Raw genomic sequence first — 27,947 nt, forward strand, 5'->3', positions numbered from 1 at the left:
AAACACAACATCAAAATTTGTGCAACACATCTAATTTAGTGCTTTGAAGGAAATTTACAGCTTTAAATGCTGGGATGAGAAAAGAAATGCTTAAAATCAATAATCCATGTTTCCACCCAAGAAAGTAGAAGACAATGACCAAAATAAATCCAAAGAAGAATTCTGATTTCTGGTCCTATATGTAAAGAGCTTGGAAGTCGTCACTTCCGTCCTCACAACAAGAAAAAACCTGAACAAAATGAAAAATCAACAACTCCTCTTAGACTGGTCAGAGGATTGAGGTCACAGGTCAAACTGCTGCCTTGAACATTGGAGAGACGGACAGACAGATACAGAGACTCACTCACAGCTTAATAGAGTAGAAGCCCAAAGTAAGAACCAGGACCAATAGGAAAACTTTATAATTGACAGATTGCTCAGTGTATACTAACTCGAGAATCAAAAACTCTGAGGGGGCTACTGTAGGAGGGTCCTTATGCTTTCATGAGTTTCAGTTCCATGAGCCCTACCATATTCTCACTGTTAGGATCAGAGAAAAATCCCCTCCTGTTTCCAGCAGGGTAAGGGGAAAAGTAACCATTTTTGAAATATGCCCCAAATCTTCATTCTCCTTAAAAAAAATCTTACACTCAAGGGAAACTATTTTACTATCTGAGGAGTCTCCAGGAAAACCCAAAAACAACAGGTAAGACAAAAACTAGGACAGGAGAGGAAACTTTAGTCTCTGACAACACAGCTATAACAAGAAGTAAACACAGCCTAATGTCTAGCCAGATAAAGCTCACATTAAAGGTCTATCTACCTCAGTCTTTTAGCCAAATACATCATGTCCAGCTTCCAACGAAAAGAATTACAAAGCATGCTAAAAGGCAAAATATATCGTCTGAAGAAACAAACGAAGCATCAGAACCAGATTCAGATATGGCAGAGATTTTGGAAGGATCAGACTGGGGCTTTTTACATAACAATGGTGAATATGCTAAGGGTTCTTACAGTGGCATCAGAGAAGGAGTAGTGGAGAATCAGGGCTTCTACCATCACTTGACAGTAATGAGGCTACCCCCCAACCAGTGGCAGTGGAAATCACAAGGGGAGTCAGAAATTCCAGGCCCACTGTCTTAGTCTGTTAAGGCTGCTAAACAAAACACCACAGACTGGATAGCTTATGAAGAACATAAATTTATTTCTCACAGTTCTCAAGGCTGGAAGTCCAAGATCAGGGTGCTGGCAAGGTCAAATGAGGGTCCTCTTCTGGATCTCAGACTTCTCACTGTGTCCTCACAAGGCAGAAGGGGCAAGGGAGCTCTCTGAGGTCTCTCTACTAAGGGCATTAATCTCATGAGGTCTCTGCCCTCATGGCCTAATCAACTCCCAAAGGCTCCACCTCCTAAAACAACTGCATCAGGCATAAGGATTTCAGCATATGAATTTGCGGGGGGGGACACAAACATTCAGACCATACTGTCCAACAGCAAACAGCCCTCTCCCACACCCTATGTATCAGTGGAGGCTGAGTGAGGAACCTGGACTTCAGTTCTGCCCAGACATAACAGGGTGGCACCCCTCTCCCTCTGAGTTAACAGCGTCAAAAAGGCCAGTTAAAATAGCATGTTTAAATGAGATTCAGAGTTGCATAACATAATACTCAAAATTTCCTGGTTTCAGTAAAAAAGAAAAAATCATTTGTCATTTTAAGAAGCAGGAAGAGGGAAATTCCCTGGCGGTCCAGTGGTTAGGACTTGGCGCTCTCAGTGCCAGGGGCCCAGGTTCGATCCCTGGTCGGGGAACTAAGATCCTGCAAGCTGCACAGCGTGGCAAATAAATAAATAAATAAGCAGGAAGATGTCAGACTGAATGAAAAGAGACAATAAATAGATACCAACACTGAGACTGACAGAAATTGGAATTATCTGACAAAGATTTTAAAACAGTCAACATATGAATCATTGAATGATCACTTACAAACATGTCTGAAACTAATGAAAAATTAGAACACCCCAGCAAAGGAATATATACACAAAAACCTATAACTCAAAATGGCATCTTACAACTGGCACCACAGAAATACAAAGGATCATAATAGATTACTATGAACAACTATATGCCGTAAAATGGATGACCAAGAAAAAAAATGGAAAAATTCCTAAATGTACACTCTCCAAACACTGAACCAGGAAGAAATAGAAAATACAAACAGATGAAATGCCAGTAATGAAACTGAATCAGTAATTTAAAAACTCCCAACAGGGCTTCCCTGGTGGCGCAGTGGTTGAGAGTCCGCCTGCCGTTGCAGGGGACACGGGTTCGTGCCCTGATTCGGGAGGATCCCACGTGCCGTGGAGCGGCTGGGCCCGTGAGCCATGGCCACTGAGCCTACGCGTCCGGAGCCTGTGCTCTGCAACAGGAGGGGCCACGGCAGTGAGAGGCCCACGTACCGCAAAAGAACAAAACAAAAAAGAACTCCCAACAAACAAAAGTCCAGGACCAAATGGCTTCACAAGTAAATTCTACCAAACACTTAGAGAAGAGTTAACACCTATCCTTCCAAAACTATTCCAAAAAATTGCAGAGGAAGGAACACTTCTGAACTCATTCTATGAGGCCAGCATTGCCCTGATACCAAAATCAGACAAAGATCACACCAAAAAAGAAAATGACAGGCCAATATCACTGATGACATAGATGCAAAAATTCTCAATGAAGTATGAGCAAACCGAATTCAACAATATGATAAACAATGATAAAAAGGGATCATACACCAGGTTCAAGTGGGACTTACCCCAGGGATGCGAGGATGGTTCAATATCCATAAATCAATCAATGATATACCACATTAACAAACTGAAGAATACAATCCATATGATCATCTCTACAGATGCAGAAAAAGGTTCTGAAAAAAATTCAACATTCATTCATGATAAAAACTCTCAACAAAGTGGGTATATGGTTATAGAGGGAGCATACCTCAACATAATAAAAGCCATATACAACAAGCCCACAGCTAGCATCATATTCAACAGTTAAAAGCTGAAACCACTTCCTCTAATATCAGGAACAAGACAAGGATGCCCACTCTTACCACTTTTATTCACTATAGTTTATTCAACATAGTTTTGGAAGTCCTAGCCACAGCAGTCAGAGAAGAAGAAAATAAAAGGAATCCAAATTGGAAAGAAAGAAGTAAAACTGTCACTGTTTGCAGATGACATGATACTATACATAGTAAATCCTAAAGATGCCAGCAGAAAAATACTAGAGCTCCTCAATGAATTTGGTAAAATTGCAAGATGCTAAGTTAATATACAGAAATCTGTTGCATTTCTATACACTAACAAGCTATCAGAAAGGGAAATCAAGGAAATAATCCCATTCACAATCACATCAAAAAGGATAAAATACCTAGGAATAAATCTAAGGAGGTAAAATACTGAACTCAGAAAATTATAAGAAATTGAAGATGACACAAACAGATGTTCTTGGATTGGAAGAATTAATACTGTTGGGACTTCCCTGGTGGTGCAGTGGTTAAGAATCCACCTGCCAATGCAGGGGACACGGGTTCGATCCCCGGACCAGGAAGATCCCACATGCCCTGGAGCAACTAAACCCGTGCACCACAACTACTGAGCCTGCACTCCAGAGCCAACGAGCCACAACTACTGAGCCTGAGTGCCACAACTACTGAAGCCCGCGCACCTAGAGCCCATGCTCCACAACAAAGAGAAGTCACCGCAATGAGAAGCCTGCACACTGCAATGAAGAAGAGCCCCCTCTCACCGCAACTAGAGAAAAAGCCCGTGCACAGCAACGAAGACCCAATGCAGCCCAAAATAAAAAATAAATAAAATAAATTTTAATAAAAAGAATATTGTTAAAATGATCATACTACCAAAGGTAATCTACAGATTCAATGCAATACCTATCACAATACCAATGGCATTTTTCACAGAACTAGAACAAATAATTCTAAAATGTGTATGGAAACACAAAAGACCCTGAATTGTCAAAACAATCTTGAGAAAGAACAACAAAGCTGTAGGTATCATTGTCCCTGATTCCAAACATACTATAAAGCTACAGTAATCAAAACAATATGGTACTGGCACAAAAACAGACACACAGATCAATGGAACAGAAGAGAGAGCCCAGGAATGAAACCACACACTTATATGGGCAATTAATCTATAATAAAGGAGGCAAGAATATACAATGAGGAAAAGACAGCCTCTTCAATAAACAGTGTTGGGAAAACTGGACAGCTACATGCAAAAGAATCAAACTGGACTACTCTCTCACACCATGCACAAAAATAAATTCAGGGACTTCCCTGGTGATACAGTGGTTAAGAATCTGCCTGCCGGGCTTCCCTGGTGGCGCAGTGGTTGAGAGTCCACCTGCCGATGCAGGGGACACGGGTTCATGCCCTGGTCCGGGAAGATCCCACATGCCACGGAGCGGCCAGGCCCGTGAGCCATGGCCGCTGAGCCTGTGCATCCAGAGCCTGTTCTCCGCAATGGGAGAGGCCACAGCAGTGAGAAGTCCGCATACCGCAACAACAAAAAAAAACCGGCTTCCAATGCATGGGACACAGGTTCAATCCCTGCTCCAGGAAGATCCCACATGCCACAGAGCAACAAAGCCTGTGCACAACTACTGAACCTGTGCTCTAGAGCCTGCGAGCCACAACTACTAAGCCCGCTTGCCACAACTACTGAAACCCGTACGCCTACAGCCCGTGCTCCACAATAAGAAAAGCCACCTCAGTGAGAAATGAGAAGCCCATGAAAGCCCGCATGCAGCAACGAAGACTCAACACAGCTAAAAATTAATTAATTTAAAAAAATTAAAATGGATTAAAGACTTAAACTTAAGACCTGAAGGCAAAAATCTTAATAGAAAAAAAACATAGGCAAGGGATTTCCCTGGTGGTGCAGTGGGTAAGACTCTGTGCTCCCAATGCACGGGGCCTGGGTTCAATCCCTGGTCAGGGAACTAGATCCCACATGCATGCCGCAACTAAGAGTTCCCATGCCACAACTAAGAAGTCTGCATGCCATAACTAAGAAGCCCACATGCCACAACTAAGAGTCCACATGATGGACTTCCCTGGTGGCGCAGTGGTTGAGAGTCCGCCTGCCGATGCAGGGGACACGGGTTCGTGTCCCGGTCCGGGAAGATCCCACATGCCACGGAGCGGCTGGGCCCATGAGCCATGGCCGCTGAGCCTACGCGTCCAGAGCCTGTGCTCCGCAACGGAAGAGGCCACAGCAGTGAGAAGCCTGCGTACCGCAACAACAACAACAACCAAAAAAATAGTCCACGTGCCACAACTAAAGATCCCACATGCCGCAACGAAGATCCCGCGTACTGCAACTAAGACCTGGTGCAGCCAAATTAAATAAAATAAATAATTTTTTTAAAAAGAAGAAGAAAACATAGGCAGTATGCTCTTTGACACTGGTCTTTGCAATATTTTTTTGGATATGTCTCCTCAGGCAAGGGAAACAAAAGGAAAAATAAACAAATGGGACTACATCAAACTAAAAAGATTTTGCACAGCGAAGAAAACTATCAACAAAACGAAAAGGCTACCCACTGAACAGGAGAAAATATTTGCAAATGATATATCCAACAGGTGGTTAATACCCAAAATATACAAAGAACTTACAGAACTGAACATCAAAAAATCCAAAAACAACCTGATTAAAAAATTGGCAGAGAATCTAAACAGACATTTTTCCAAAGAAGACATACAGATGGCCAACAGGCACATGAAAAGATGCTCACCATCACTAATCATCAGGGAAATGCCAATCAAAACCACGATGAGATATCACCTCACACCTGTAAAAATGGCTATTATCCAAAAGACAACAAATAAAAAAGTGTTGGCAAGGATGTGGAGAAAAGGGAACTCTTATGCACTGTTGGTGGGAATGTAAATTGGTGCAGCCACAATGGAAAACAGTATGAAGCTTCATCAAAAAACTTTAGGGCTTCCCTGGTGGCGCAGTGGTTGAGGGTCTGCCTGCCGACGCAGGGGACGCGGGTTCGTGCCCCGGTCCGGGAAGATCCCACATGCCGCAGAGCAGCTGGGCCCGTGAGCCATGGCCGCTGAGGCTGCGCGTCCGGAGCCTGTGCTCCATGACAGCAGAGGCCACAACAGTGAGAGGCCCGCATACTACAAAAAACAAAACAAAACAAAAAACACTTTAAATAGAAGTACCGCATGACCCAGCAATTCCACTCGTGGGTATGTATACAAAGAAAACAAAAATACTAATTCAAAAAGGTATATGCACCCTATGTTCACTGAAGCATTATTTACAATAACCAAGATATGAAAGCAACGTAAATAGATGAATGGGTAAAGAAAATGTGAGATACAGATACCTATCTATTGATAGGTCGATAGATAGATAGATAGATAGATAGATAATGGACTATTACTCAGCCATTGAAAAGAATGAAATATTGCCATGTTTGACAACATGGATGGACCAAGAGGGTATTATTCTAATTGAAATAAGTTAGAGAAAGACAAACACTGTATCATTTCCCTTATATGTGGAATATAAAAAAACAAATGAACAAACATAACAAAACAGAAACAGAGTTACAGATACAGAGAACAAACAGGTGGTTGCCAGAGGGGAGGGGGAGGAGAGAGAGGAAAGAAATAGGTGAGGGAGATTAAGAGGTATAAACTTCCAGTTACAAAGTAAAGGATTCAAGGGGATGAAATGTATCTTGTGAGGAATACAGTCACTAACTATGTAATATTTTTACACGGTGACGTATAGTAACTAGAATTATCATGGTAATCATTTTGATATGCATAGAAATATATCAAATCACTATGTTGTGTAACAGGAACATAGTATTGTAGATTAATTATACTTCAAAAACAAACTCATAAAAAAGAGATGATTTTTCCTAGCAGACATTAAAATCTTTTGTTTGTTTAAAAACAAGCTCTGGCCAGTTTTATTAAAGAAAATTTGTGCATGATTTACCTTTCAAAAAAAAAGAGATGAGATTTGTGGTTACCAGAGTTGGGGAGTGGGGGGAAGGGAGAATTGGATGAAGGTCAAAAGGTACAAACTTCCAGTTATAAGATAAATAAGTACTAATAAATGATGTACAACATGATAAAGATAATGAACACGGCTGTATGTTATACACCGAAGTTGTTAAGAGAGTAAATCCTAAGTGTTCTCATCACAAAAAATGTTTTTTCTGTTTCTTTAATTTTGTATCTGTGAGATGGTGGATGGTAATTATTCTGGAAATCATTTCATGATGTATGTAAGTCAAATCATTATGCTGTACACCTTAGACTTATACAGTGCTGTATGTCAATTATATCTAGAAGAAAAAACAGACTGGAGCACTCAGCACAGTAAATATGTCATTTCTCTCCAAATAAGACATACAGGTTTAACACAATTCCTATAAAAATCTCATCAAGATTTTTTGTAGGTATATACAAGATTATTCTAAAATTTATATGGAAAGACAAAGAAACTTTGGAAATAGATAAAACAACTTTCAAAAAGAAAAATAAGAATAAAGTGGGAGGAATCAGTTTACCTGATTTCAAGACTTATTCTATAGCTACACTAAGACCGTGTGGTATTGATGTAGGTAACAGACAAATGTTACAGAATAAACAACCTAGAAATAGATCCACACGATACGCCCAAGTGATTTCTGACAATGTGCAAAAGCATCTTAATGGAGGAAAGATAGCCTTTTCAACAAACGCAACTGGACAACCACATGCTAAAAAAACAAAAAGGATCAAACTTCAACCTCAAACCCATACATTATATAAGAATGACTCAAAATGGATCAAGGACTTTAAAAACAGGAGAAGAATCTTCAGATCTTAGGGTAAATAAAGAATTCTTAGATTTGACACCAAAAGCATGATCTATAAAGAAAAAATTGACAAATTGGACTTCATCAAAATTAATAACTTTTACTCCATGAAAGACCCTGTTTAAGGGTGTAAGAAGGGAAGTTAGAGTGGGAAAGAATGTTTAGTAATCACACATTCAACAAAGGACTCGTATCTAGATAGTATAAGGAGCATTTAAAACTTAACAGTAAAAATACAAACAGTTAAATTAGAAAATGGGCAAAAGACATGAAGAGCCATTTCACTGAAGAGGATATACTGATGGCTAAAAAACATATGAATAGGTTTTCAACATCACTAACCACCAGGGAAATGTAAATTAAAACCACAATGAGATACCACTACACACCTATCATAATTGCTAAAATAAAAATAGTGACAACACCAAATGCTCGTGAGGTTGTGGAGAAATTAGATCAGTCATACACTGCCACTGGGAATGTAAAATGGTCCTACCAGTCTCGTAAACAGGTTGGCAGTTTCTTAAACCTTAAACATGCAACTACCATATGACCCAACAACTGCACTCATGACATTTACCCCAGAGAAATGAAGACTAACACTGATATTATGATTAATAATAAGAAATATACATTTTGGCCTTAATCCATGGTTCCTGGCACACAGCTCCAAAACTCTTATAATTTCCTAATTAATACAGAGCAAAGGAAGCATCTTTTGTTGATAATTTTTGGTCTTTTGTTCTCAGTCCTGAAATAGCTCCAGAAGATAAGAGGTGAAAGTAGCGTCTTTTGTTATTCACAACAAGCCTCTTTCAACTACACCTAAGTTTATGTTAATGAGGTGATTTTTGGAAAGGCCCTAGAGAACCAAAGGATGGGGGCTGGTTGCCAGGAGGAACCAACCACTTGATTAGAAGGCTGGAACTTTTAGTCCCACCCTCCCCACCCTATCCCAGTCCCCAACCTCAGGGGTTCTGGGAAGGGAGGCAGAACTGGAGGTTTAGTCAGTCACCAAGGGCCAGTGATTTGATCAATCGTGTCTATGTAATGAAGCCTCCATAAAAATCTCTAAAGAATGGCATTTGGAAGCTTCCAGGCTGGTGAACACAGGGAGGTGCTGGGAGAGTGACACACCTGGAGTGGACATGGAAGCTCCACACCCCTTCCCCCAAGTCTTGCCCTGTGCATCTCTTCTGTCTGACTGTACCTGAGTTGTATCCTTTCATAATAAACTAGTAATCTAGTAAGTAAACTGTTTTGCTGAGTTCTGTGAGCTGTTCTAGCAAATTACTGAACCCAAGAGGAGACCTTGGGAACCTCTGATTTACAGCCAGTCATTCAGAAACATAGGTGACAACCTGGACTTGGGAGTGGCATCTGAAGTGGGAGCAGTCTTGTGGGACCTGACACTAACTCCAGGTAGATGGTGTCAGAATTGAGTTAAATTGTAGAATACCCAGTTTGTGAACCCTGGAGAGTTGCTCGGTATGGGGGAAAAAACCCACATATCGGTTCAGAAGTGTTCTAAGTAGAGTGTTCAGAGAAAAAACGTGAGTTTTTTCTTACACTTACTTTCACACAAAAACCTGTGAATGAATGTATGTATCAGTTTTATTCAGAGCCAAAAACTGGAAACCACTCAGAAAACAAACTGTGGTACACATCCATACCATGTAATACTAGTGAGTAATAAAAAGGAACAAACTATTGATACATTAAACAATTTGAATGAATCTTCAGATAATTAAGGGAAAAGTGCCAAACCCAAAATGTTCTGTTATTTCATTTATGTAACATTCTTAAAGTGACAAAATTATATAAATAGAAAACAGATTAGTGATTGCCAGGAGTTAAGAAGTAGATGTAGCTATAAAAGGGAAATAGGAAGGATCCTTGCTGTGATGGAATTGTCTGTATCTTCACTGTATCAATGTCAATATCCTGTGGTCTACTGTACTCATCCTGTCACCTGTTACCACTGGGGGAAACTGGAAAAAGGGTACATAGGGTCTGTCTGTATATTTTTCTTAAAATTGTATATGATCTACAAGTATCTCAAAATAAAAAAGTTTAAAAACCCCACTCCCTAAGCATAAACAGATGAAAATAAAGTTAGCAAAGAATTAAAAGCAAAAAAAGCACTTTCCCTTTCCTGCTTCAATGTCTACTTTTTAACTGTGGATAAGTGTGCCAACTACCTGATGGACATTTTACTCTCCTGTAATCGTTAAATATTTCATATATAAGAGTAAATATTAGAATAGAAAACATACTGTGATTATAAATAATATAATCTCTTTACCAATGTTCCCTGGAAACGTCCTGGCTTCTTATACCATGCTTTGTTGCCTTCCTCGTCACAGACACATAGATGATCCATAAGTCCATTACTATATAAGAAACATTTTCCTAAGAAAGAAGATTCTAACAGTCAGTGATTATTTCACAAAACTGTATTATTTTTACATATGAACAAAATGAAAGTACGATGAGCAGGCTACACAAAGACATAACTTTGTCTTCACCTTTTAGGATGAAACATAAATAATTTGACTTGCTTAATGACATAGCACTGGGCTCTAAACTCACAGTGGTGAAAAGCAATTGAGTAAATTAGTGGATTATGTTTTCAGAACTGCAGTCGGCAAATGCACATGGAAATAAATTCTTTTCGGTTATCTGAGGGAGCGGAGAGGGAAGACAGAGGAGAAAACCTGTTTTGAAAAGACAGCATGGGTGTACGTCTTCTCTATTTGACCAGAAGAAAACCCTGTGGTATGTAAGGGCAATTCAGACAAAAATATATTATGAAATCTAATGTATATCTGAAAGTTGCTAAGAGAGTAGATCTTAAAAGATCTCATTTCAAAAAAAAAAAAAAAAGATCTCATTACATGGAAAAAAATTTATTAACTATGTGAGGTCATGAAAGTTGACTAAATTTATTGTGGTAATCATTTTTCAATATATACATATATGAAATCATTACAGTGTACACCTAAAACTAATACAATGTTATACATCAATTGAAAAAAGACTATGAAAAAATGTTTTTCTCAACCAATGTAAATAATGCTGTGCTTTGTCCCTTTCTCTGTATTTATACTGCTCAATCTAGACATTTGTCAGCTCCCTCTTAACTGACTACAACTTTCTCTAATAACAATCCTTCCCATTATTGGATTCATTCTTGCTGCCAAAACTGTCTTCTCTATTCTACCATATATAATTCTGTCAATTTCATAATACATTAGTCTAACTTTAATGTACAGGAAACCACTTTACTTTTCAGTCTCTTCCTACAACCCATCTATCCTCTCATCCACCTGAAACAAAGCTAGCTTTCTCAGTCTGTTTTCTGCTATTTAAACATGTTTGAAACAGCATTATCTTTATAAAACCGCAAAATATTGATCAAGGAATCACTATTTTTGCCCATCTAATAAAAACATATAACTACTCTTTCTTCTCAAAGTCCACATAAGCTATAATGTCCAGCAATTAACCAAGCTGCCTGGTAAAATAATGACTTTCCTATCACTATTCAAGCAACAATTAGATGACTGTTGGATGAATACTGTAGGATGAGCACAGCTCTTGGACTAAAGTAGGAAGCTAGATTCTAAGATGCCTTACAAGTTTAATTCTGTTCTTACTTGCGAGGCACATACTCAAATATAAAATTGTCCTCTGCTTTAATCAGTAGGTTCACGAAAGTGTTATATGTTTTATATACACATATACACAGGCAGTTGACCCTTGAACAACACAGGTTTGAACTGTGAAGGTCTACTTATGCAGATTTTTTTCAATAGTAAATACTGCAGTACTAGACAGTCTGTAGTTGGTTGAATCCAAGGACGAGGAACTGCAAAAACACAGGAACTGTGGACACTGAGGGCCAACTATAAATTACAGGCAGACAACTACGTGGACAGTGGGCAGTGTTAACCCCCTCATTGTTCAAGGGTCAACTGTATTTGTTTTCTGCCTAGACCTCATCATGTACAACTAAGAAATGAGAAAATGTTTCTGCATGAGGATAAAGGCATCAATTTTTAAAAACTAACAAAAAGAATATTATTCAAATAAAAAAGAATACAGCGACATTTAAAAATCTAACATAATGTTTTCAGGATAAGCAGAACACATACCTTTGGAGAATGGGTTGTTTTGGGCTTGGAGTCGAATTTTAACAACATCAAAGGGTGTCACTATGAAGATACATAAATCTCAATTAACAAGTGATACCTATAAATTGTACAGACATTTGTCCAAAGAACACAAAATACACTGAATGATACCTTTCCTCGTGACTACACAATGGGTAAGATTATTTATCTTAAAGTGGTTTTGAGTGTTAACATTCTAATTTCTTGCCCTTGAATTTTATTTAGAGTACCAGCGAGAAAATGTAATTAGTCCTCTCACAAGTACTAAACTCTCATTTATAATATTTCTACAACTATAATTCCATTAGCATTAAAACTACAATACTAGTATTTATAAGAAAATATGTTATCTAAGGTAAAGAATGAAAGTTCCAAAAGTCCATTTAAATATTTGAGAATAACTTTGTATTACAAGTAATCAATAATCAAACAATATAAGTCTTCCTATTCTGTTAAATTCACCTATATCAAACAAAAACTATAGATAATGCAAATTTGAGTAAGCTAGTCATAAATCATCCTTCCTACCACATTGTATAACTCCATTTGGGAACAGTGAAGCAAAGGAGAATGGTTTTAATTTGCAGGCTGTATTTCCTCTTCTGAGAATGAAGAAGTCACATTAGAAGATCTCTAAAGCCTTTACAACCCTAGCATTCTGACCTAAAGACACTACATTCTAAAGCAATTAGTTTACATTTTTTCTAATCATCTGCTATCTTATTTAAATAAACCAGCCAAGTTAAAGTCATTAAAATGCTAAACTGTCACCTAACTATGTCATTTGGCTGTGTCTACAAGAAATTCATTAAAAAAGACATAAAAATGTGGTCCAGAGGAATTTAAGCAATTCACTGTTACTAAAGCAAAGTAAAAGATAATTTGAATTTGTTGCCACTATAAGTTGTCCAATTTCTGTATTTTTCATTATGCTAATATTTTATTCCATCTTCTTACTGTCTATTAAAAAAAGGATAATAGAGTCATAAAAGTTTAATATTGATAGGGACCTCAAAGAACTCCTGACCTAAGCTCCTAATTTTAGAGATGGAAAATTAATTTCAAAGAGAATAAGGACTATCCCAACATGCATTCACCCTGAGAATGGCAAAGCAAGGACTAAAATTCTAGTCTCTTGGTTCTCTGTCCAGGGTTCTTTTCATGGTATCATGATGAAGCATGAATGATAATATTATCATTATTTCACAGATGGTAAAACTCAAATGGAATCAATGATTCATTCAGTTACATGATCTACATATTATTTTACCCATCAGTGATGTCAGTATAGCTCCAGTACAAGAGGCAATCATTTGTTGAAGAGGAGTCACTTTGATAATTGGTAGTCCCTCTGCTTCAGGATCCATATTTTTAACTAATAGAAGAAAAATCTGTTAAAGAAAAGCAAGATGTAAAATAAAAGTGTAATAGAAAATGCCCTTAAAATCAACAGCTAAGAGTTAAATAAACTATAAAAACAATAACCAGTATTACTATCAAAGCACATGTTGTTGGACTTCCCTGGTGGCGCAGTGGTTAAGAATCCGCCTGCCAATGCAGGGGACACGGGTTCGAGCCCTGGTCCAGGAAGATCCCACATTCTGCAGAGCAACTAAGCCTCTGCGCCACAACTACTAAGCCTGTGCTCTAGAGCCCGTGAGCCACAACTAATGACCCCATGTGCCACAACTACTGAAGCCTGCACGCCTAGAGCCCGTGCTCTGCAACAAGAGAAGCCACCGCAATGAGAAGCCCATGCACCACAACGAAGAGTAGCTCCCACTAGCCACAACTAGAGAAAGCCCATGCACAGCAACGAAGACCCAATGCAGCCAAAAATAAATAAGTAAATTTACTTAAAAAAAAAAAAAAGCACATGTTGTTGACCACTATCAGAAGTAAACATGTAAGTTCTATACCCCAAGGCACTAAACAATCATCAATAGAACATGTTCTCTATTTTCCAAAAATGGTAATGTACTTCAGCTAAGCTATGTGAGCAGCATCACATTTGAAAGACAATTAATAGATCATTAAGAAAATGGACTCTGGCCATGTAAAAGAATGAAAGCAGCTGACCAACAAGGCTCAAAATCTGAATTTAGCCTCAAAAGAACTACTCAGGTACTCGAACCTAGTACAGAATTATCAGCAAATATAGCACTATTTTTACTGCATATCAAACACTGTTGCAAAGGTACAAAATAAAATCAAAAACATAACCTTCGTAAGAAGCGTTATCTTAGAAAACTTTAATGAGAAAAGCAACATATATACTCTGTTGAAAAACTCAGTTAACACGAAAGAATACAAAAATCACTTAGAAACTTATTTTTAAAAAATAACCACCTGGGGCTTCCCTAGTGGCACAGTGGTTAAGAATCCACCTGCCAATGGAGGGGACACCAATTCGATCCCTGGTCAGGGAAGATCCCACATGCCACGGAGCAACTAAGCCCGTGCACCACAACTACTGAGCCTGCGCTCTAGAGCCTGCGTGCCACAACTACTGAAGCCCGCATGCCTAGAGCCCGTGCTCCGCAATAAGAGAAGCCACTGCAATGAGAAGCCCACGCACTGCAATGAAGAGTAGCCCCCGCTCACCGCAACTAGTGAAAGCCCACGAGCAGCAACGAAGACCCAACGCAGCCAAAAATAAATAAATTTAAAAAATAAAAAATAACCACTCATGGCCAAAAAAATAAAATAGAACAAGTTTTTTTTTTAAAAAAGGGGATTCCCTGGCAGGCCAGTGGTTCAGACTCCATGCTTCCACTGCTAAGGGCCCAGGTTCGATCCCTGGTCCAGGAACTAAGATCCCGCAAGCCGCACGGTGCAGCCAAAAAAATAAAACAAATGAAAAAGTAATCACTGGCAACACACAGTATCACCTTTCCAAATGTCTATGTGCATAAAAATACATATATGTATACGTATACACACACGAAGATTACATCTAACTAATAAATTACGTACAAACATTCGTATTATCTGTGTATATGTATTCCTGTATCTGTGTACATGCACCTTTTTTGAAAGACAAAATAGATTACTACTACTCATATTGTTTAGTAGCCAGCTTTAACACTTAAAAATGTATTACAAACATGCCAATAAATAGATTTACATTATCATTTTTAATGCTTACATGGTTTTTAATTATATTTATTTAGTCATCCTCATATTCTTATTTAGGCTACTGCCAATTTATCATTAATTCATTAATTTCATAAACTCTCATATAAATATCCTTATACATACATCTTACTGTAGTGTTCCTACAATTACTATAGAAAAAAAAGTAAGATTGCTAGGCTAAGCTAAAAACTTGAGACAAATTGCCAAAATGCTTTCCAGAAAGATTGGACCAACTTATACTTCCATATTGGCAATAAATGAGTTCCTATTAGCCCATAAACTCACCAAACGTCCTCTCATATTACATATCATTTATTTTTCCTAAACCATTTGGAAGTAGATTGCCATACATCACACCTCTTTCATCCTAAATACCTCAGAATATTCCTATATAATCAAGGTACAATTATCAAATTGAGGAAACAACGTTGACAGTACTCTACAGTTCATTTTCCAATTTTGTCAATTATCCCAATAATGACATTTATAAAAATGAATGGTAGTTGTATTGTTTATTTTTTTTATTTCTTTATTTTATTTTCTTTTTGGCTGCGTTGGGTCTTCGTTGCTGTGCACGGGCTTTCTCTGGTTGGGGCGAGCGGGGGGCTACTCTTAGCTGCAGTGCACAGGCTTCTCACTGCAGTGGCTTCTCTTCGTTACGGAGCACAGACCCTAGGCATGCGGGCTTCAGTAGTTGTGGCACATGGGCTCAGTAGTTGTGGCTCACGGGCTCTAGAGTGCAGGCTCAGTAGTTGTGGCGCATGGGCTTAGTTGCTCCGTGGCATGTGGGATCTTCCCGGACCAGGGCTCAAACCCATGTCCCCTGCACTGGCAGGCGGACTCTTAACCACTGCGCCACCAGGGAAGCCCTGTATTGTTTCTTTAGACTTTTATTATTTACCTACCTGGTTTAAGTCTTTTCCTCAACTCTATGCTCCAATATTTTGTTTGTAACATCAGTAGCTGAAAATCTGTAGTGAAAAAAGAAAGTAACTGTCTTATCTTTTCAGACAGGAATGGGATAACAAGCCTAAAGGAAAGGAGTATATAAAAACTTTAAAACACAAATCAGCAAATATTTATTAACTATTATTTTTTAAATATTTCTATTAAGTGCTTTGAGGAATATGAAGAGCACTCCACAAATGTTATCATTAGAGTTATGAAAGTATTTTCACAAAAATATCTTCATATTTTCCCAGTAAATATACTCTGCTTTAAAAACAATTCTAAACCTGAATATACGGACCCATCTTAGTTTCAAGAGAAGTTGAACAACCAGATTTTGTGACACTTACAGGAAATTCAGAGACTAAAGTAACATGGTAAAGCTTGCCACAAAATATAGGAGAAGGTGTAATACTCTGGTCTACAGGACTACTGTCTTAGTTTCTTCAACAGGTCAAAGTAGGGTGGCAAAAAAGGTGGCAGGGGAGGTATAACCATTCTAGAATAAAGGAATCCAACCAAATGCATCCTGGTTTGAAAAAACAAACTTTAAAAAGCCAGTCTGAAAGTAACTAAAGAAATCTGAACATGGGCTGGATATCAGATAATATTTTTAAATTTTGATTTTGTTAGTGAGATGTTATTACGGTTACGTAGAAAGTGTCTTTTTTTTTAAAACAGGTTCATACTGACGTATTAAGGGCTGAAATGTTATGATAGCTGTAGTTTATAATAATTCAGAAAAAATATATTATAATGTTAATGATCTGTTAAATCTAGGTGTTAAGTATTTCACTCTTCTGAATTTTTCTGTATATCGGAAAATTCGCACAATAAATTTTTTTTTTTAATTCCTGAAATGTATGTAGAACCTTCAAATCTAAGCACCTGTTTCTAACATTTGAACACAGGTCTTTTAAGTGGAAAAATAACACATATATGCTACAATACAGGTATATGCCTCCTCCAGAAAGGTAAGAAGACCTACAGTGCTTTATTTTGGCACCATCCTAGCAAAGTTGGCAACCTGAATATTCTCACCTTAAATTAAGGCCAGAAAAATTGACATATTTCTAGCAATTATTTAGGATGTAAGGGGAAAAATCCAAAAATTAGATGTAATTTTTTAGAACCAAAAATTAAGGTTATTTGAACTTTTATTTCTTAACATATATATATTTCAGAAAAACGTCATATCAACAATCTCTGAAGATCATAACATGAATCTACTTATGAGATCTGAAAAATTAGTCTCCTTTTCAAAATATTGTGGGTCAAATGGATAACATACCCAAAGATTCAGTAAATATGAAGAAAAAGTGGCAAGTTATATATATATAATCTTAGTGGAATGTCTAGAACTCAAAATGTATTCTCCAGTGCTTTAAATTCCCTCCAGTCCAGGGGGACTTCCCTGGTGGTCCAGTGGTTAAGAATCCATCTTGCAATGCAGAGGATGCCGGTTCGATCTCTGGCTGGTTATTAAGATCCCACAGCTACTGAGCCCGCGCACTGCAACTACAGAGCCCACGCACTACAACTAGAGAGAAGCCCGCATGCCACAACGAAAGATCCCGCGTGCCGCAACTAGGACCCAATGCAGCCAAAAAATAAATAAATATTAAATAAATAAATTCCCTCCAGTCCAATCAACCTACTTATCTTTTTTCTTTGTATCCACTCTTCTATGGGCAGGTACCATCCCTTTTTTAGGGAGCACACGGACTAGTGAGAAAGATGACTTTAACATTAATATCTCCTTTAACTTTGTGAGTCATAAACAAATCTTCTAGAAGAATAGCTTCCTTGCTCAACTATACAAAATTCCTATACAACTATACAAAATTCCTCTTTTCTACACTTTTTCTGCATTCTGTACTCTGCTTAAGTTAATATTAATGATTTGCTATACCTGGCCAAGGTGGACTTCAAATATAAATGGCAAACATTCTTAACATGAATAATCAATGAGCCCCTGTTGGGGGAAGAAAGCTACCTGATGACAAAATCTACTCAATCAAGCGATGAATGGAGATGCTTTAGTAAAAGGATTAGAGCAATATCCAAGTCAGAAAATAGTAAATCAATATACACTTAGTATCATCAGAACTTTAAATTTTTTCCATCAAATGTGTGTTAAATGCTATCTTATTATAGTTTTATGTTCCCTGATCATTAACGATGCTGAACATCTCTTCATATTATTACCAGTATGTATTGCCTCTTCTGTACTATGTCCATTCATATCTTTTGCCCATTTTTCTCCTGGGGCATTTACTTCTTTTTATTGGTTTGAGGAACTTTTTATTCTTAGTACAAATTATTTGCAGGCTGTGTGAACTGTCTCTTCTCAGAGTCTATGATTTACCTTTCCTCTTTCTTTAAAGTATCTTTTGATAAAGTTCGTAATTATTTTTTGTGGTTAAAAAAAAAACACAACATGAAGTCTACCTTCTTAACAAAATTTTAAGTGTACAGTACAGCACTGTTAACTATAGGCACATTGTTTTACAGAAGATCTCTAAAATTTTTTCATTTTGCATGACTGAGACTCGATACCCATTAAATAGCAACTCCTATTTCCCCCTTCTTTTCAGCCCCTGGCAACCACCATTCTATGTTCTTCTGCTAAGAGTTTGACTACTTTAGATACCTCTTATGATTAGAATCATGCAGTATTGCTCCTTCTGTGACTGCCTTATTTTGTCCAGCATAATGCCCTCAATGTTCATCCATGTTGTAGCATATGACAGGATTTCCTTCTTTTATAAGAAGTATATAATACTCTATTGTATGTATGTACCACCTTTTCATTATCCATTCATCCACTGATGGACATTTACATTGTTTCCATTTCTTGAATTATGCATATTGCTACAATGAACGTGGGAATACAAATATCTCTTTGAGATCCTGATTTCAATTCTTTTGAATAAATATCCAAAAGAGGGATTGCTAGATCATATAGTTGTTCTATTTTAAGCTTTTTGAGGAATCTCCATTGTTTTCCATAGTACACCATTTTACATTCTTACCAACAATGCACAACGTTCTGATTTCTCCACATCCTCACTAGCACATGTTATTTTGTTTTGTTTTTTAATAATGGTCATCATAACAAGTGAAGTGATAACCCTTTGATTTTGATTTCATTTGCTTGATGATTAGTGATGCTCAGCGTCTTTTCATATTCCTGTTGGCCATTTGTACATCTTCTTTGGGGAAATGTCTATTAAGGTCTTTTATCCATTTTTAAATCAGATTATTTGTTTCTTTGTTGTTGTGTTGTAGGTGCTCCTTATATATTAAGGATACTAATCCCTTATTTGATATATTGTTTGTATATATTTTTCTCCCAACCCATAGACTGTCTTTTCACTCTATTATTTACTTCCTTTGGTGTATAGAAGCTTTTCAGTTTGATACAGTCCCACCTGTCTTTTGTTTTTATTGCTGTGCTTTTGGTGTCACATCCAAGAAATCACTGCCAAGATAAATGCTATAAGGCTATTCCTCTGTTTTCTTCTAGGATTTTTTAAAACTGTGGGTCTTATATTTAACTCTTTAATCCATTTTGAGTTGATTTTGTATATGGTATAAGGGTCAAAATTCTTAATGTAGCCAAATTTATTGGCCTTTTCCTTTTTTTTAAAAAATAAATTTACATATTTCTTTGTTTATTTATTGGCTGTGTTGGGTCTTCGTTGCTGTGCACAGGCTTTCTCTAGTTGTGGTGAGCAGGGGCTACTCTTCATTGCGGTGCGCGGGCTTCTCATTGCGGTGGCTTCTCGTTGTGGAGCAAGGGATCTAAGCGCACGGACTTCAGTAGTTGTGGCACGCGGGCTCTGAAGTGCAGGCTCAGTAGTTGTGGTGCACGGGCTTAGCTGCTCCGTGGCATGTGGGATCTTCCCGGACCACAGCTTGAACCCGTGTCCCCTGCAATGGCAGGCAGATTCTTAAGCACTGCACCACCAGGGAAGTCCCGGCCTTTTCCTTTATGGATAACACTTCTTTTGTGTTTTCTTTAAACAACCTTGCCCTACTCAAAAGTCCAAAAGATATTCACCTATATTTTCTCCCTAAAAGTTTTAAACTTTTGCTATTGACAAATTTTAAGTCCTTAATCCACGCAGAAAAGTATTTTAATAGCAAGTGAAGTAGTGACCTAATTTCATCTTTTTCCATGTTAAAATAGATAACTACTTTATCCAGCTCCAAGTGTTAAATAATCCCTCTTTTCTCCTTTCAGCTGACATACTACTTGGTCATAACTAAGTTCCATTCCTGTGTGGAACTGTTTCTAGTCTCTCTATTCTATTGGTCAACTTATCCATCCTTAAACTGTACCACACTGTATTATTATTGTGTCCTAATAAGTCCTCATATTTGGTAGGGCAAGTCTTTCCTCCCTCTTCTTCTTCAGAAGTGTCATGATTATTCTTGGCCCTATGGTCCTTCATGTAAGTTTAAAAATCAGCTTACCATTTTCCTTGAAAAACCTCTTTGGGATTTTGGTTTGAATTGAATTGAATCTACAGATAAAACTGGAAAGAATTATATCCACAAATAGTCTACTCCTTCATTTATTCAGGTCTTCCTTAATGTTGTTCTGAAAAAATTAATTTGTCCTATAGAGATACTGCATATTTGTGGCAAATCTAACTCTAGATACTTGATAATCTCTAATACTAACAGTGTCTTCCTTTTAATTACACGTTCTCCTTGTTACTAGCACATGCAACTAATTTTGTATATTCAACATGTATCCAGCCAACCTTGCTAAAAAAAATCCTCTATTATTTCTAATTATTGACTTATAGACTCTTGAGTTTTTCATGTTGTCTGCAAAAGCATATATTGTAAGTTTATACTGTTTGCAAACAATGACATTGATATCTGCCATTCCCAATCATTATGCTACCATTTTAAATTTTCTTACTGCACAGACCAGGATCTCCAACACAGTATTTGAGAAAGAGTGGTGAAAATGAGTATCATTGTTCCATACCTGAATTTAAAAAGAATTCTTCTAAGATTCCCCATTAGGATGATGTTTGCTCTAGACTTTTTATTTATCTATTCATTTTTAAACGAACACTCTTCATCACATTAATGAATTTTCTTTCCAATCCTAATTTATTATACTTTCTTTCCTTGATACTTAGTTCCTTTCTACTACTAAGTAGTATGCCACTGTATGGATATACTACAATTTCTTTATCCATTCACCGGTTGATGGAAATCTGGGTTGTTTCAAGTTGGGGGCTAGTACAAATAAAGGAGCTATGAATATCCACATCTAAATCTTGAGCAAACAAGTAGAAATAAACTGGCTGGATCAAATGGCAAATGCATGTTTAAATTCTTAAGAAATTGCCAAAGTATTTTCCAAAGCAGTTGTATCATTTTATATTCTCACCAGTAAGTTCTGGTTACTCCACATCCTTAACAACACTTGGTATGGTGATTTTTAAAAATTGTACCCATTTGAATAGCTGAGTAGTGATATCTCAATGTGGTAGTACTTTGCATTTTCCCAAGGGAAAATGATGTTTTACATTTTTTCACAGGGTTATTTGCAATATCTTCTTTACCCAGTTTTTTCCTTTCGTTCCTTGTGCCACTTCTAAAGAACAGAATAGGACAGAGAGATAAAATGTCACTTTTAAGATTATGTTATAAATGACTGTGACATTCATCCTACGTGACTCTTTGCTCTCTCTCGCTTGCTCTGATAGAAGCTGTTATGGTGTGAACTGCCTGACGGAGAGGCCCACTTGGGCACCAAGGGCCAGCATGGAACTAGGGCCCCTCCAGTCCAACAAGTAATAGGAAACTGAATCTTGCTAACAACCACATTTGTGAGACTGGAAGCAAATCCCTCCCCAGTTGAGCCTTGAGATGAACGTAATCTCAGCTAGCATCTTCACTGCACCCTTGTGAAAGACCAAGTTTTACCCACTTGAGCCACATCCAGATTCCTGACACACAGAAACTGTGAGATAGTAAATAATTGTTGCGTTAAAGCACTATATTTTGGAGTAATTTGTTACACAGCAACAGACAGGTAATATAGCATCTACTGGGATGATTGTATGGCCTTTCCTTTTAAGCTGATTATATGGCAATTTACATTGCTTGACTTTTTAAATGTTTAAACTTCTTTGCATTCCTAGGATAAACACCACTTGATTATGTTTTATCCTTTTTGTATAGCATTAGTTTTGACTTGTTAAATTTTTGCTAAGAATTTTAGTATCATGTTCATGAGGGATACTGGTGCATAATTTTTTTTATTAATTAATTTATTTTTATTTTTAGCTGTTTTGGGTCTTTGTTGCTGTGTGCAGGCTTTCTCTAGTTGCAGCGAGCAGGGGCTACTCTTCGTTGTGGTGCAGGGGCTTCTCATTGTGGTTGCTTCTCTTGTTGCGGAGCATGGGTTGTAGATGCACGGGCTTCAGCAGTTGTGGCTCGCAGGCTACAGAGCGCAGGCTCAGCAGTTGTGGCACACGCGTTTAGTTGCTCTGCAGCATGTGGGATCCTCCTGGACCAGGGCTCAAACCCGTGTTCCCTGCACCGGCAGGCGGATTCTTAACAACTGCGCCACCAGGGAAGTCCACTGGTGCATAATTTTCTTTTCTTGTATTGTTTTTGTCTTATTTTGATTAATATTGGACAGAATTGAGCCTGGGGTTTTCTTTAGGAGATATAAGGGTATTTGGGTTATTTCTTTCTTCTTGTGTAAGTGTTGGCAGTTAGTGTATTTCAAGGAATTTGTCCATTTAAGTTGTTAAACATACGAGCATAAGGTTGTTCATAATACTGCTTTATTGTCCATTTAATGGCTATAGGCTCTGTAGTTATGTTGCCTCTCTTTCTTTATATTAGTTAATTTGCATCTCCTCTTTCTTTCCTGATCTATCTGGCAAGAGAGTTGTAAATTTTATTGACCTTCGCAGAAAACCAAATTTTGATCTCATTTCCTCCATTGTTTTTGTTTTCTATACCACTGCTTTCTCGCATCATCTTTATTTCTTTACTTTTTACCTTGGGTTTGTGGACATTATTGATTTAATATCTTTCTTCTTTTTAAGATAGGCTTTGTAGGGCTAAAAATTCCCTTTCAAGCACTGTTTATATTGCATCTCACAAATCTGGATATATTGTGTTGTCATTTTTATTCTGTTCAAAATATTTTCTAACTTTCTGGTATTTCTTATATCATACTTATTGGGTTTTGGTATCAAGGCTATGCTAATCTCATAAAATTAGGTGGAGAATATTTTCCTTTAGAAGAGTCTGTAAGGTTGGGATTATTTGATCCTTAAATATTTGATAGACTATAACTGTAAATTATAACTGTATCTGTGAATTTTATTTTGTGTTTTCAAAATATGCATAATTTTATTATTTGTTAAACAGATACTCAGAAAAATCCATGCATTTTTTTGGTGATGAAAAGGCTATGATTATTTTGTACATAAACAATCACCAACCTTACCACAAAAATATAATAACATATACTAAACCAAAGAAGAAGAGAAATCTTCATTGAGTTTTATAATTTTTGGTCATTTGAGTCACTACAATGTAAACTAACCACTGTAACATAAGAGATACAATATTATTCACTATATACATGAGTTTCTCATAGCCACAAGTATTCGATTCCACAAATCACTGAAAAGTTTAAATGCATAAATAACACTCTATTTGGTAGTAGCTACTTCCATAGGGAATTTTGGACGGGCTATCTAACATTCATTCTTTAAAACACCCTCAAGTACGAAACTACTCTTGCTACTGGGAAAATCAGACACACACAAAACCAATTTACCACGATAGGCTTCAATCTGGGCCACGAGAAAAGTCTCAATGAATTTAACAGGTTTTAAGTCATATAAAGTATGTTCTGTGACAACAATGGAATTAAACTAGAAAACAAAAACAGAAAGGTATCCGGAAATCCCTAAATACTGGGAAGCTGAATAGCACACCTCTAAATATCTCATGGGTCAAAGTAGAAATCAAAAAGCATTCTTACACATAATAATGAAGTGTTGAGGGGACTTCCCTGGTGGTCCAGTGGTTAAGAATCCACCTTCCAATGCAGGGGACATGGGTTTGATCCCCGGTCAGGGAAGTAAGATCCCACATACCACAGGGCAACTAAGCCCGTGTGCTCTGGAGCCTGCACACCACAACTAGAGAGCCTGCACTCCACAACTACTGAGCCCACACCCTCTGAAGCCCACACACCACAACTAGGGAGAAGCCCACACGCTGCAACGAAGACCCCATGCGTCGCAATGAAAGATCCCACATGCTGCAACGAAGATCCCGCATGCCACAACTAAGACTCAATGCAGCCAAATAAATAAATAAATGAATATTTAAAAGAATAATTAAGTGTTGAAGGTTTCCTTTTGACATCAAGCACATGATAAAAATACACATTACCGCTACACATATTTAATATTTTATTAAAGTTTTTCTAGCCATCTAGGTAAAGCAAAAAGTATATATAAAGTTTAGAAAGAGAAAAAATCAATATTTGCAGATGACATAATTGTGAACACAGAAAATTTAAGCCCATCATTGAATTATTAAAACTAATAAGTTAGCAGTGTTGCTAGCTATAAAAACCAATATGCTAAGTTAAATACATTCCTATATACCTGTAACACATAGCAAATTAAATTTAAAATAAACAGCATGTACAGGAACATGGAAGAATTTCATGTACTCTGGCAATAAATCTCACAACATATTCTCAAGACATCTGTAAAAAATATATATAAAATTTAACCAATTTAAAAGTATTTATAATTCAAAAAGATACATGCACCCCTATGTTCATAGCAGCACTATTCACAATAGCCAAAACATGCAAACAACCTAAATGTCCATCAACAGATGAATGGATAAAAAAGATGTGGTACATATATACAATGGAATGCTACTCAGCCATAAAAAAGAACGAAATAACGCCATTTGCAGCAACATGGATGCAACTAGAGATGATCGTATTAAGTGAAGTAAGTCAGAAAGAGAAAGACTAATATCATGTATCACTTACGTGTGTAATCTAAAATATGGCACAGGGACTTCCCTGGTGGTCCAGTGGTTAAGACTTCACCTTCCAATGCAGGGGCTGCGGGTTCGATCCCTGGTCAGGGATCTAAGATCCCACATGCCTTGTGGCCAAAACACCAAAACATAAAAACAGAAGCAATACTATAACAAATTCAATAAAGACTTTAAAAAATGGTCCACCTCAAAAAAAAAAAAATCTTTAAAAAATATAAAATAAGGGCTTCCCTGGTGGCGCAGTGGTTGAGAGTCTGCCTGCCGATGCAGGGGACACGGGTTCGTGCCCCAGTCTGGGAAGATCCCACATGCCGCAGAGCGGCTGGGCCTGTGAGCCATGGCCGCTGAGCCTGCGCGTCCGGAGCCTGTGCTCCTCAATGGGAGAGGCCACAACAGTGAGAGGCCCGCGTACCGCAAAAAAAAATAAAATAAAATAAAAAATAAAATAAAATATGGCACAAATGAACCTATCTACAAAACAGAAACACACTCACGTACATAGACAACAGACTTGTGGTTGCCAAGGGGGAAGTGGGTGGTGGAGGGAAGGACTGGGAGTTTGGGATAAACAGATGTAAACTATTATATATGGGATGGATAAACAAGGTCCTACTGTATAGCACAGGGAACTATATTCAATATCCTGTGATAAACCATAATGGAAAAGAATATAAAAAAAAGAACGGGGCTTGCCTGGTGGCACAGTGGTTGAGAGTGCACCTGCCAATGCAGGGGACACGGGTTCAAGCCCCAGTCCAGGAAGATCTCACATGCCATGGAGCAACTAAGCCCATGCACCACAACTACTGAGCCTGTGCTCTAGAGCCCACAAGCCACAACTACTGAGCCCACATGCCACAACTACTAAAGCCCGCGCGCCTAGAGCCCACGCGCTACAACAAGAGAAGCCACCGTGATGAGAAGACCGCGCACCTCAACAAAGAGCAGCCCCTGCTCACCACAACTAGAGAAAGCCCGCGTGCAGCAACAAAGACCCAACACAGCCAAAAATAAATTAATTTAAAAAAATACCACTTCATGAACTGAAATAATGAATGCTATGAATATATCAATTCTTCCAGATTATAAATTCACAGGAATCATAACTAAAATCCCCAATTTTTTTTCATTTGTGAATTTGATAAAATACTTCCCCAAACCTATATGGAAGTAGAAAATGACAAGAATTGCCAAAAATTGTGAAATGCGCTAAAGCAGAGCTTACAAGGAAATTTATAGCAATATATGCTTATATTAGAAAAAAATCTAAAAACCAATGATCTAAGCACCTCCCCTAAGAAACCAGAAAAAGAGCAAATTAAAACCAAAAAAAGCAGAAAGAAACAATTAAACTAAAAACTGTAACAATTCACTAGAGAGATTCAATAGCATATATGAGGGGGCAGAAGAAAGAATCAGCAAACCTGAAGAAAGATCAATTGAGATCACTCAATCTGAGAAATAAAAAGAATGAAGAAAAATGAATGGTCTCAGAGACCTGTGTGACATTATCAAGCATACCAACCTACACATAATGAGAGTCCCAGGAGAGGATAGAAAGGGAAAGAATACAAGCCAAAAACTTCCCAAATTTGATTAATGGGGGGGGCTGGGGGGGAGAAGAAAAAGAAACTATACATCCAAGAGGCTCACCAAATTCCTGGTAGGATAAACTGAAAGAAAGCCACACTGAGAACCTTATAATCAAACTGCCAAAAGCCAAATACAATGAGAATTCTGAAAGCAGGGAGAGGAGCAATTCATTATATTAAAAGGATCTTCAATGATTAAAAGCTGATTTCATATCTAAAACCATGGAGACCAGAAGGCAGTGGAATACCATTTTCAAGCAGTGAACAAAAGACTTAACGAAAAATTCTATACCTAGCAAAATTATCCTCCAAAATTGAGAAAAAAGTTAAGATATTCCCAGATAAACAAAATCAGATAGAACTTGTCACTACTGATCTTGTCCTACAAGAAATACTAGGAGGAATCCAGTCAGGATAAAATGAAACACAACACTAGGTAGTAACTGGAATTCATATGATGAAACAAAGAGCACTGGCAAAGGTAACAACATAGATGAATATAAAAGAAAACTGGATAAAGCAATAAAATAAATCTTTATTGATAGGCATTCAATATTATAAAGATGTAATTTGTATGACAACAATAGCACAAAGGAAGGGGGAAGGGAATGGAGCCATATACTGTTGAAGTTAAACTCATACTAATTTGAACCAGATTGTTATAAATTAAAATACTAATTATAATTCCCTAGGCAAACACTAAGAAAATAACTCAAAAAAATATAATAGAAGAGACAAGAAAACTAAAATGGTATATGAGAAAACATCTATTTAAAACAAGTGAAGGCAGTAATAAAGGAAGAATGTGACTATACAAATGTACAGAAACAAATAGAAAAATGGCAGACATAAATCCTTTTAAATGTAAAATGGATTAAACAATCCAATAAAGGGCAAAAATTGGCAGAATTTTAAAAAAATCAAAGTATACCCTATCTATAAGAGACCTATTTTATATTCAAACACAAAAACAGACTGAAAGTAAAAGAATAGTACATAAGTAAAGGCAACTACATACATAAACATAAAAGTCTGCATTAATGGATTTCTGGTTAGTAATTCCTCTTTTTCCCTTCTAATGACTTAAAATACAATTATATAAAACAATAATTAAGGGCTT

At 37.4% G+C, this 27,947-nt stretch overlaps 1 protein-coding gene across 3 annotated transcripts in view; it reads right to left on the reverse strand.

Moving 5' to 3' along the window:
- The window catches only part of SLC25A40 (solute carrier family 25 member 40), a 55,735-nt gene that overhangs the window by 17,653 nt on the left and 10,135 nt on the right, over positions 1 to 27,947 (reverse strand). Inside the window, exons 1-4 of one of the 3 annotated variants that reach the window (XM_082846382.1) lie at positions 16,103 to 16,156; positions 13,330 to 13,450; positions 12,042 to 12,101; positions 10,190 to 10,296 (exon numbers count right to left, since the gene is read on the reverse strand). In XM_082846382.1, the coding sequence (XP_082702508.1) occupies positions 10,190 to 10,296; positions 12,042 to 12,101; positions 13,330 to 13,426 (264 nt within the window). In that variant the 5' untranslated portion in view covers positions 13,427 to 13,450; positions 16,103 to 16,156. Of the gene's footprint in view, positions 1 to 10,189; positions 10,297 to 12,041; positions 12,102 to 13,329; positions 13,451 to 16,102; positions 16,169 to 27,947 lie in introns of those variants that run through there. The other 2 variants (XM_082846384.1, XM_082846383.1) reach the window with 2 other exon arrangements.

Source organism: Leucopleurus acutus (assembly GCF_964270905.1).
Source record: "Leucopleurus acutus genome assembly, chromosome: 9".
Lineage (NCBI taxonomy): Eukaryota > Metazoa > Chordata > Mammalia > Artiodactyla > Delphinidae > Leucopleurus > Leucopleurus acutus.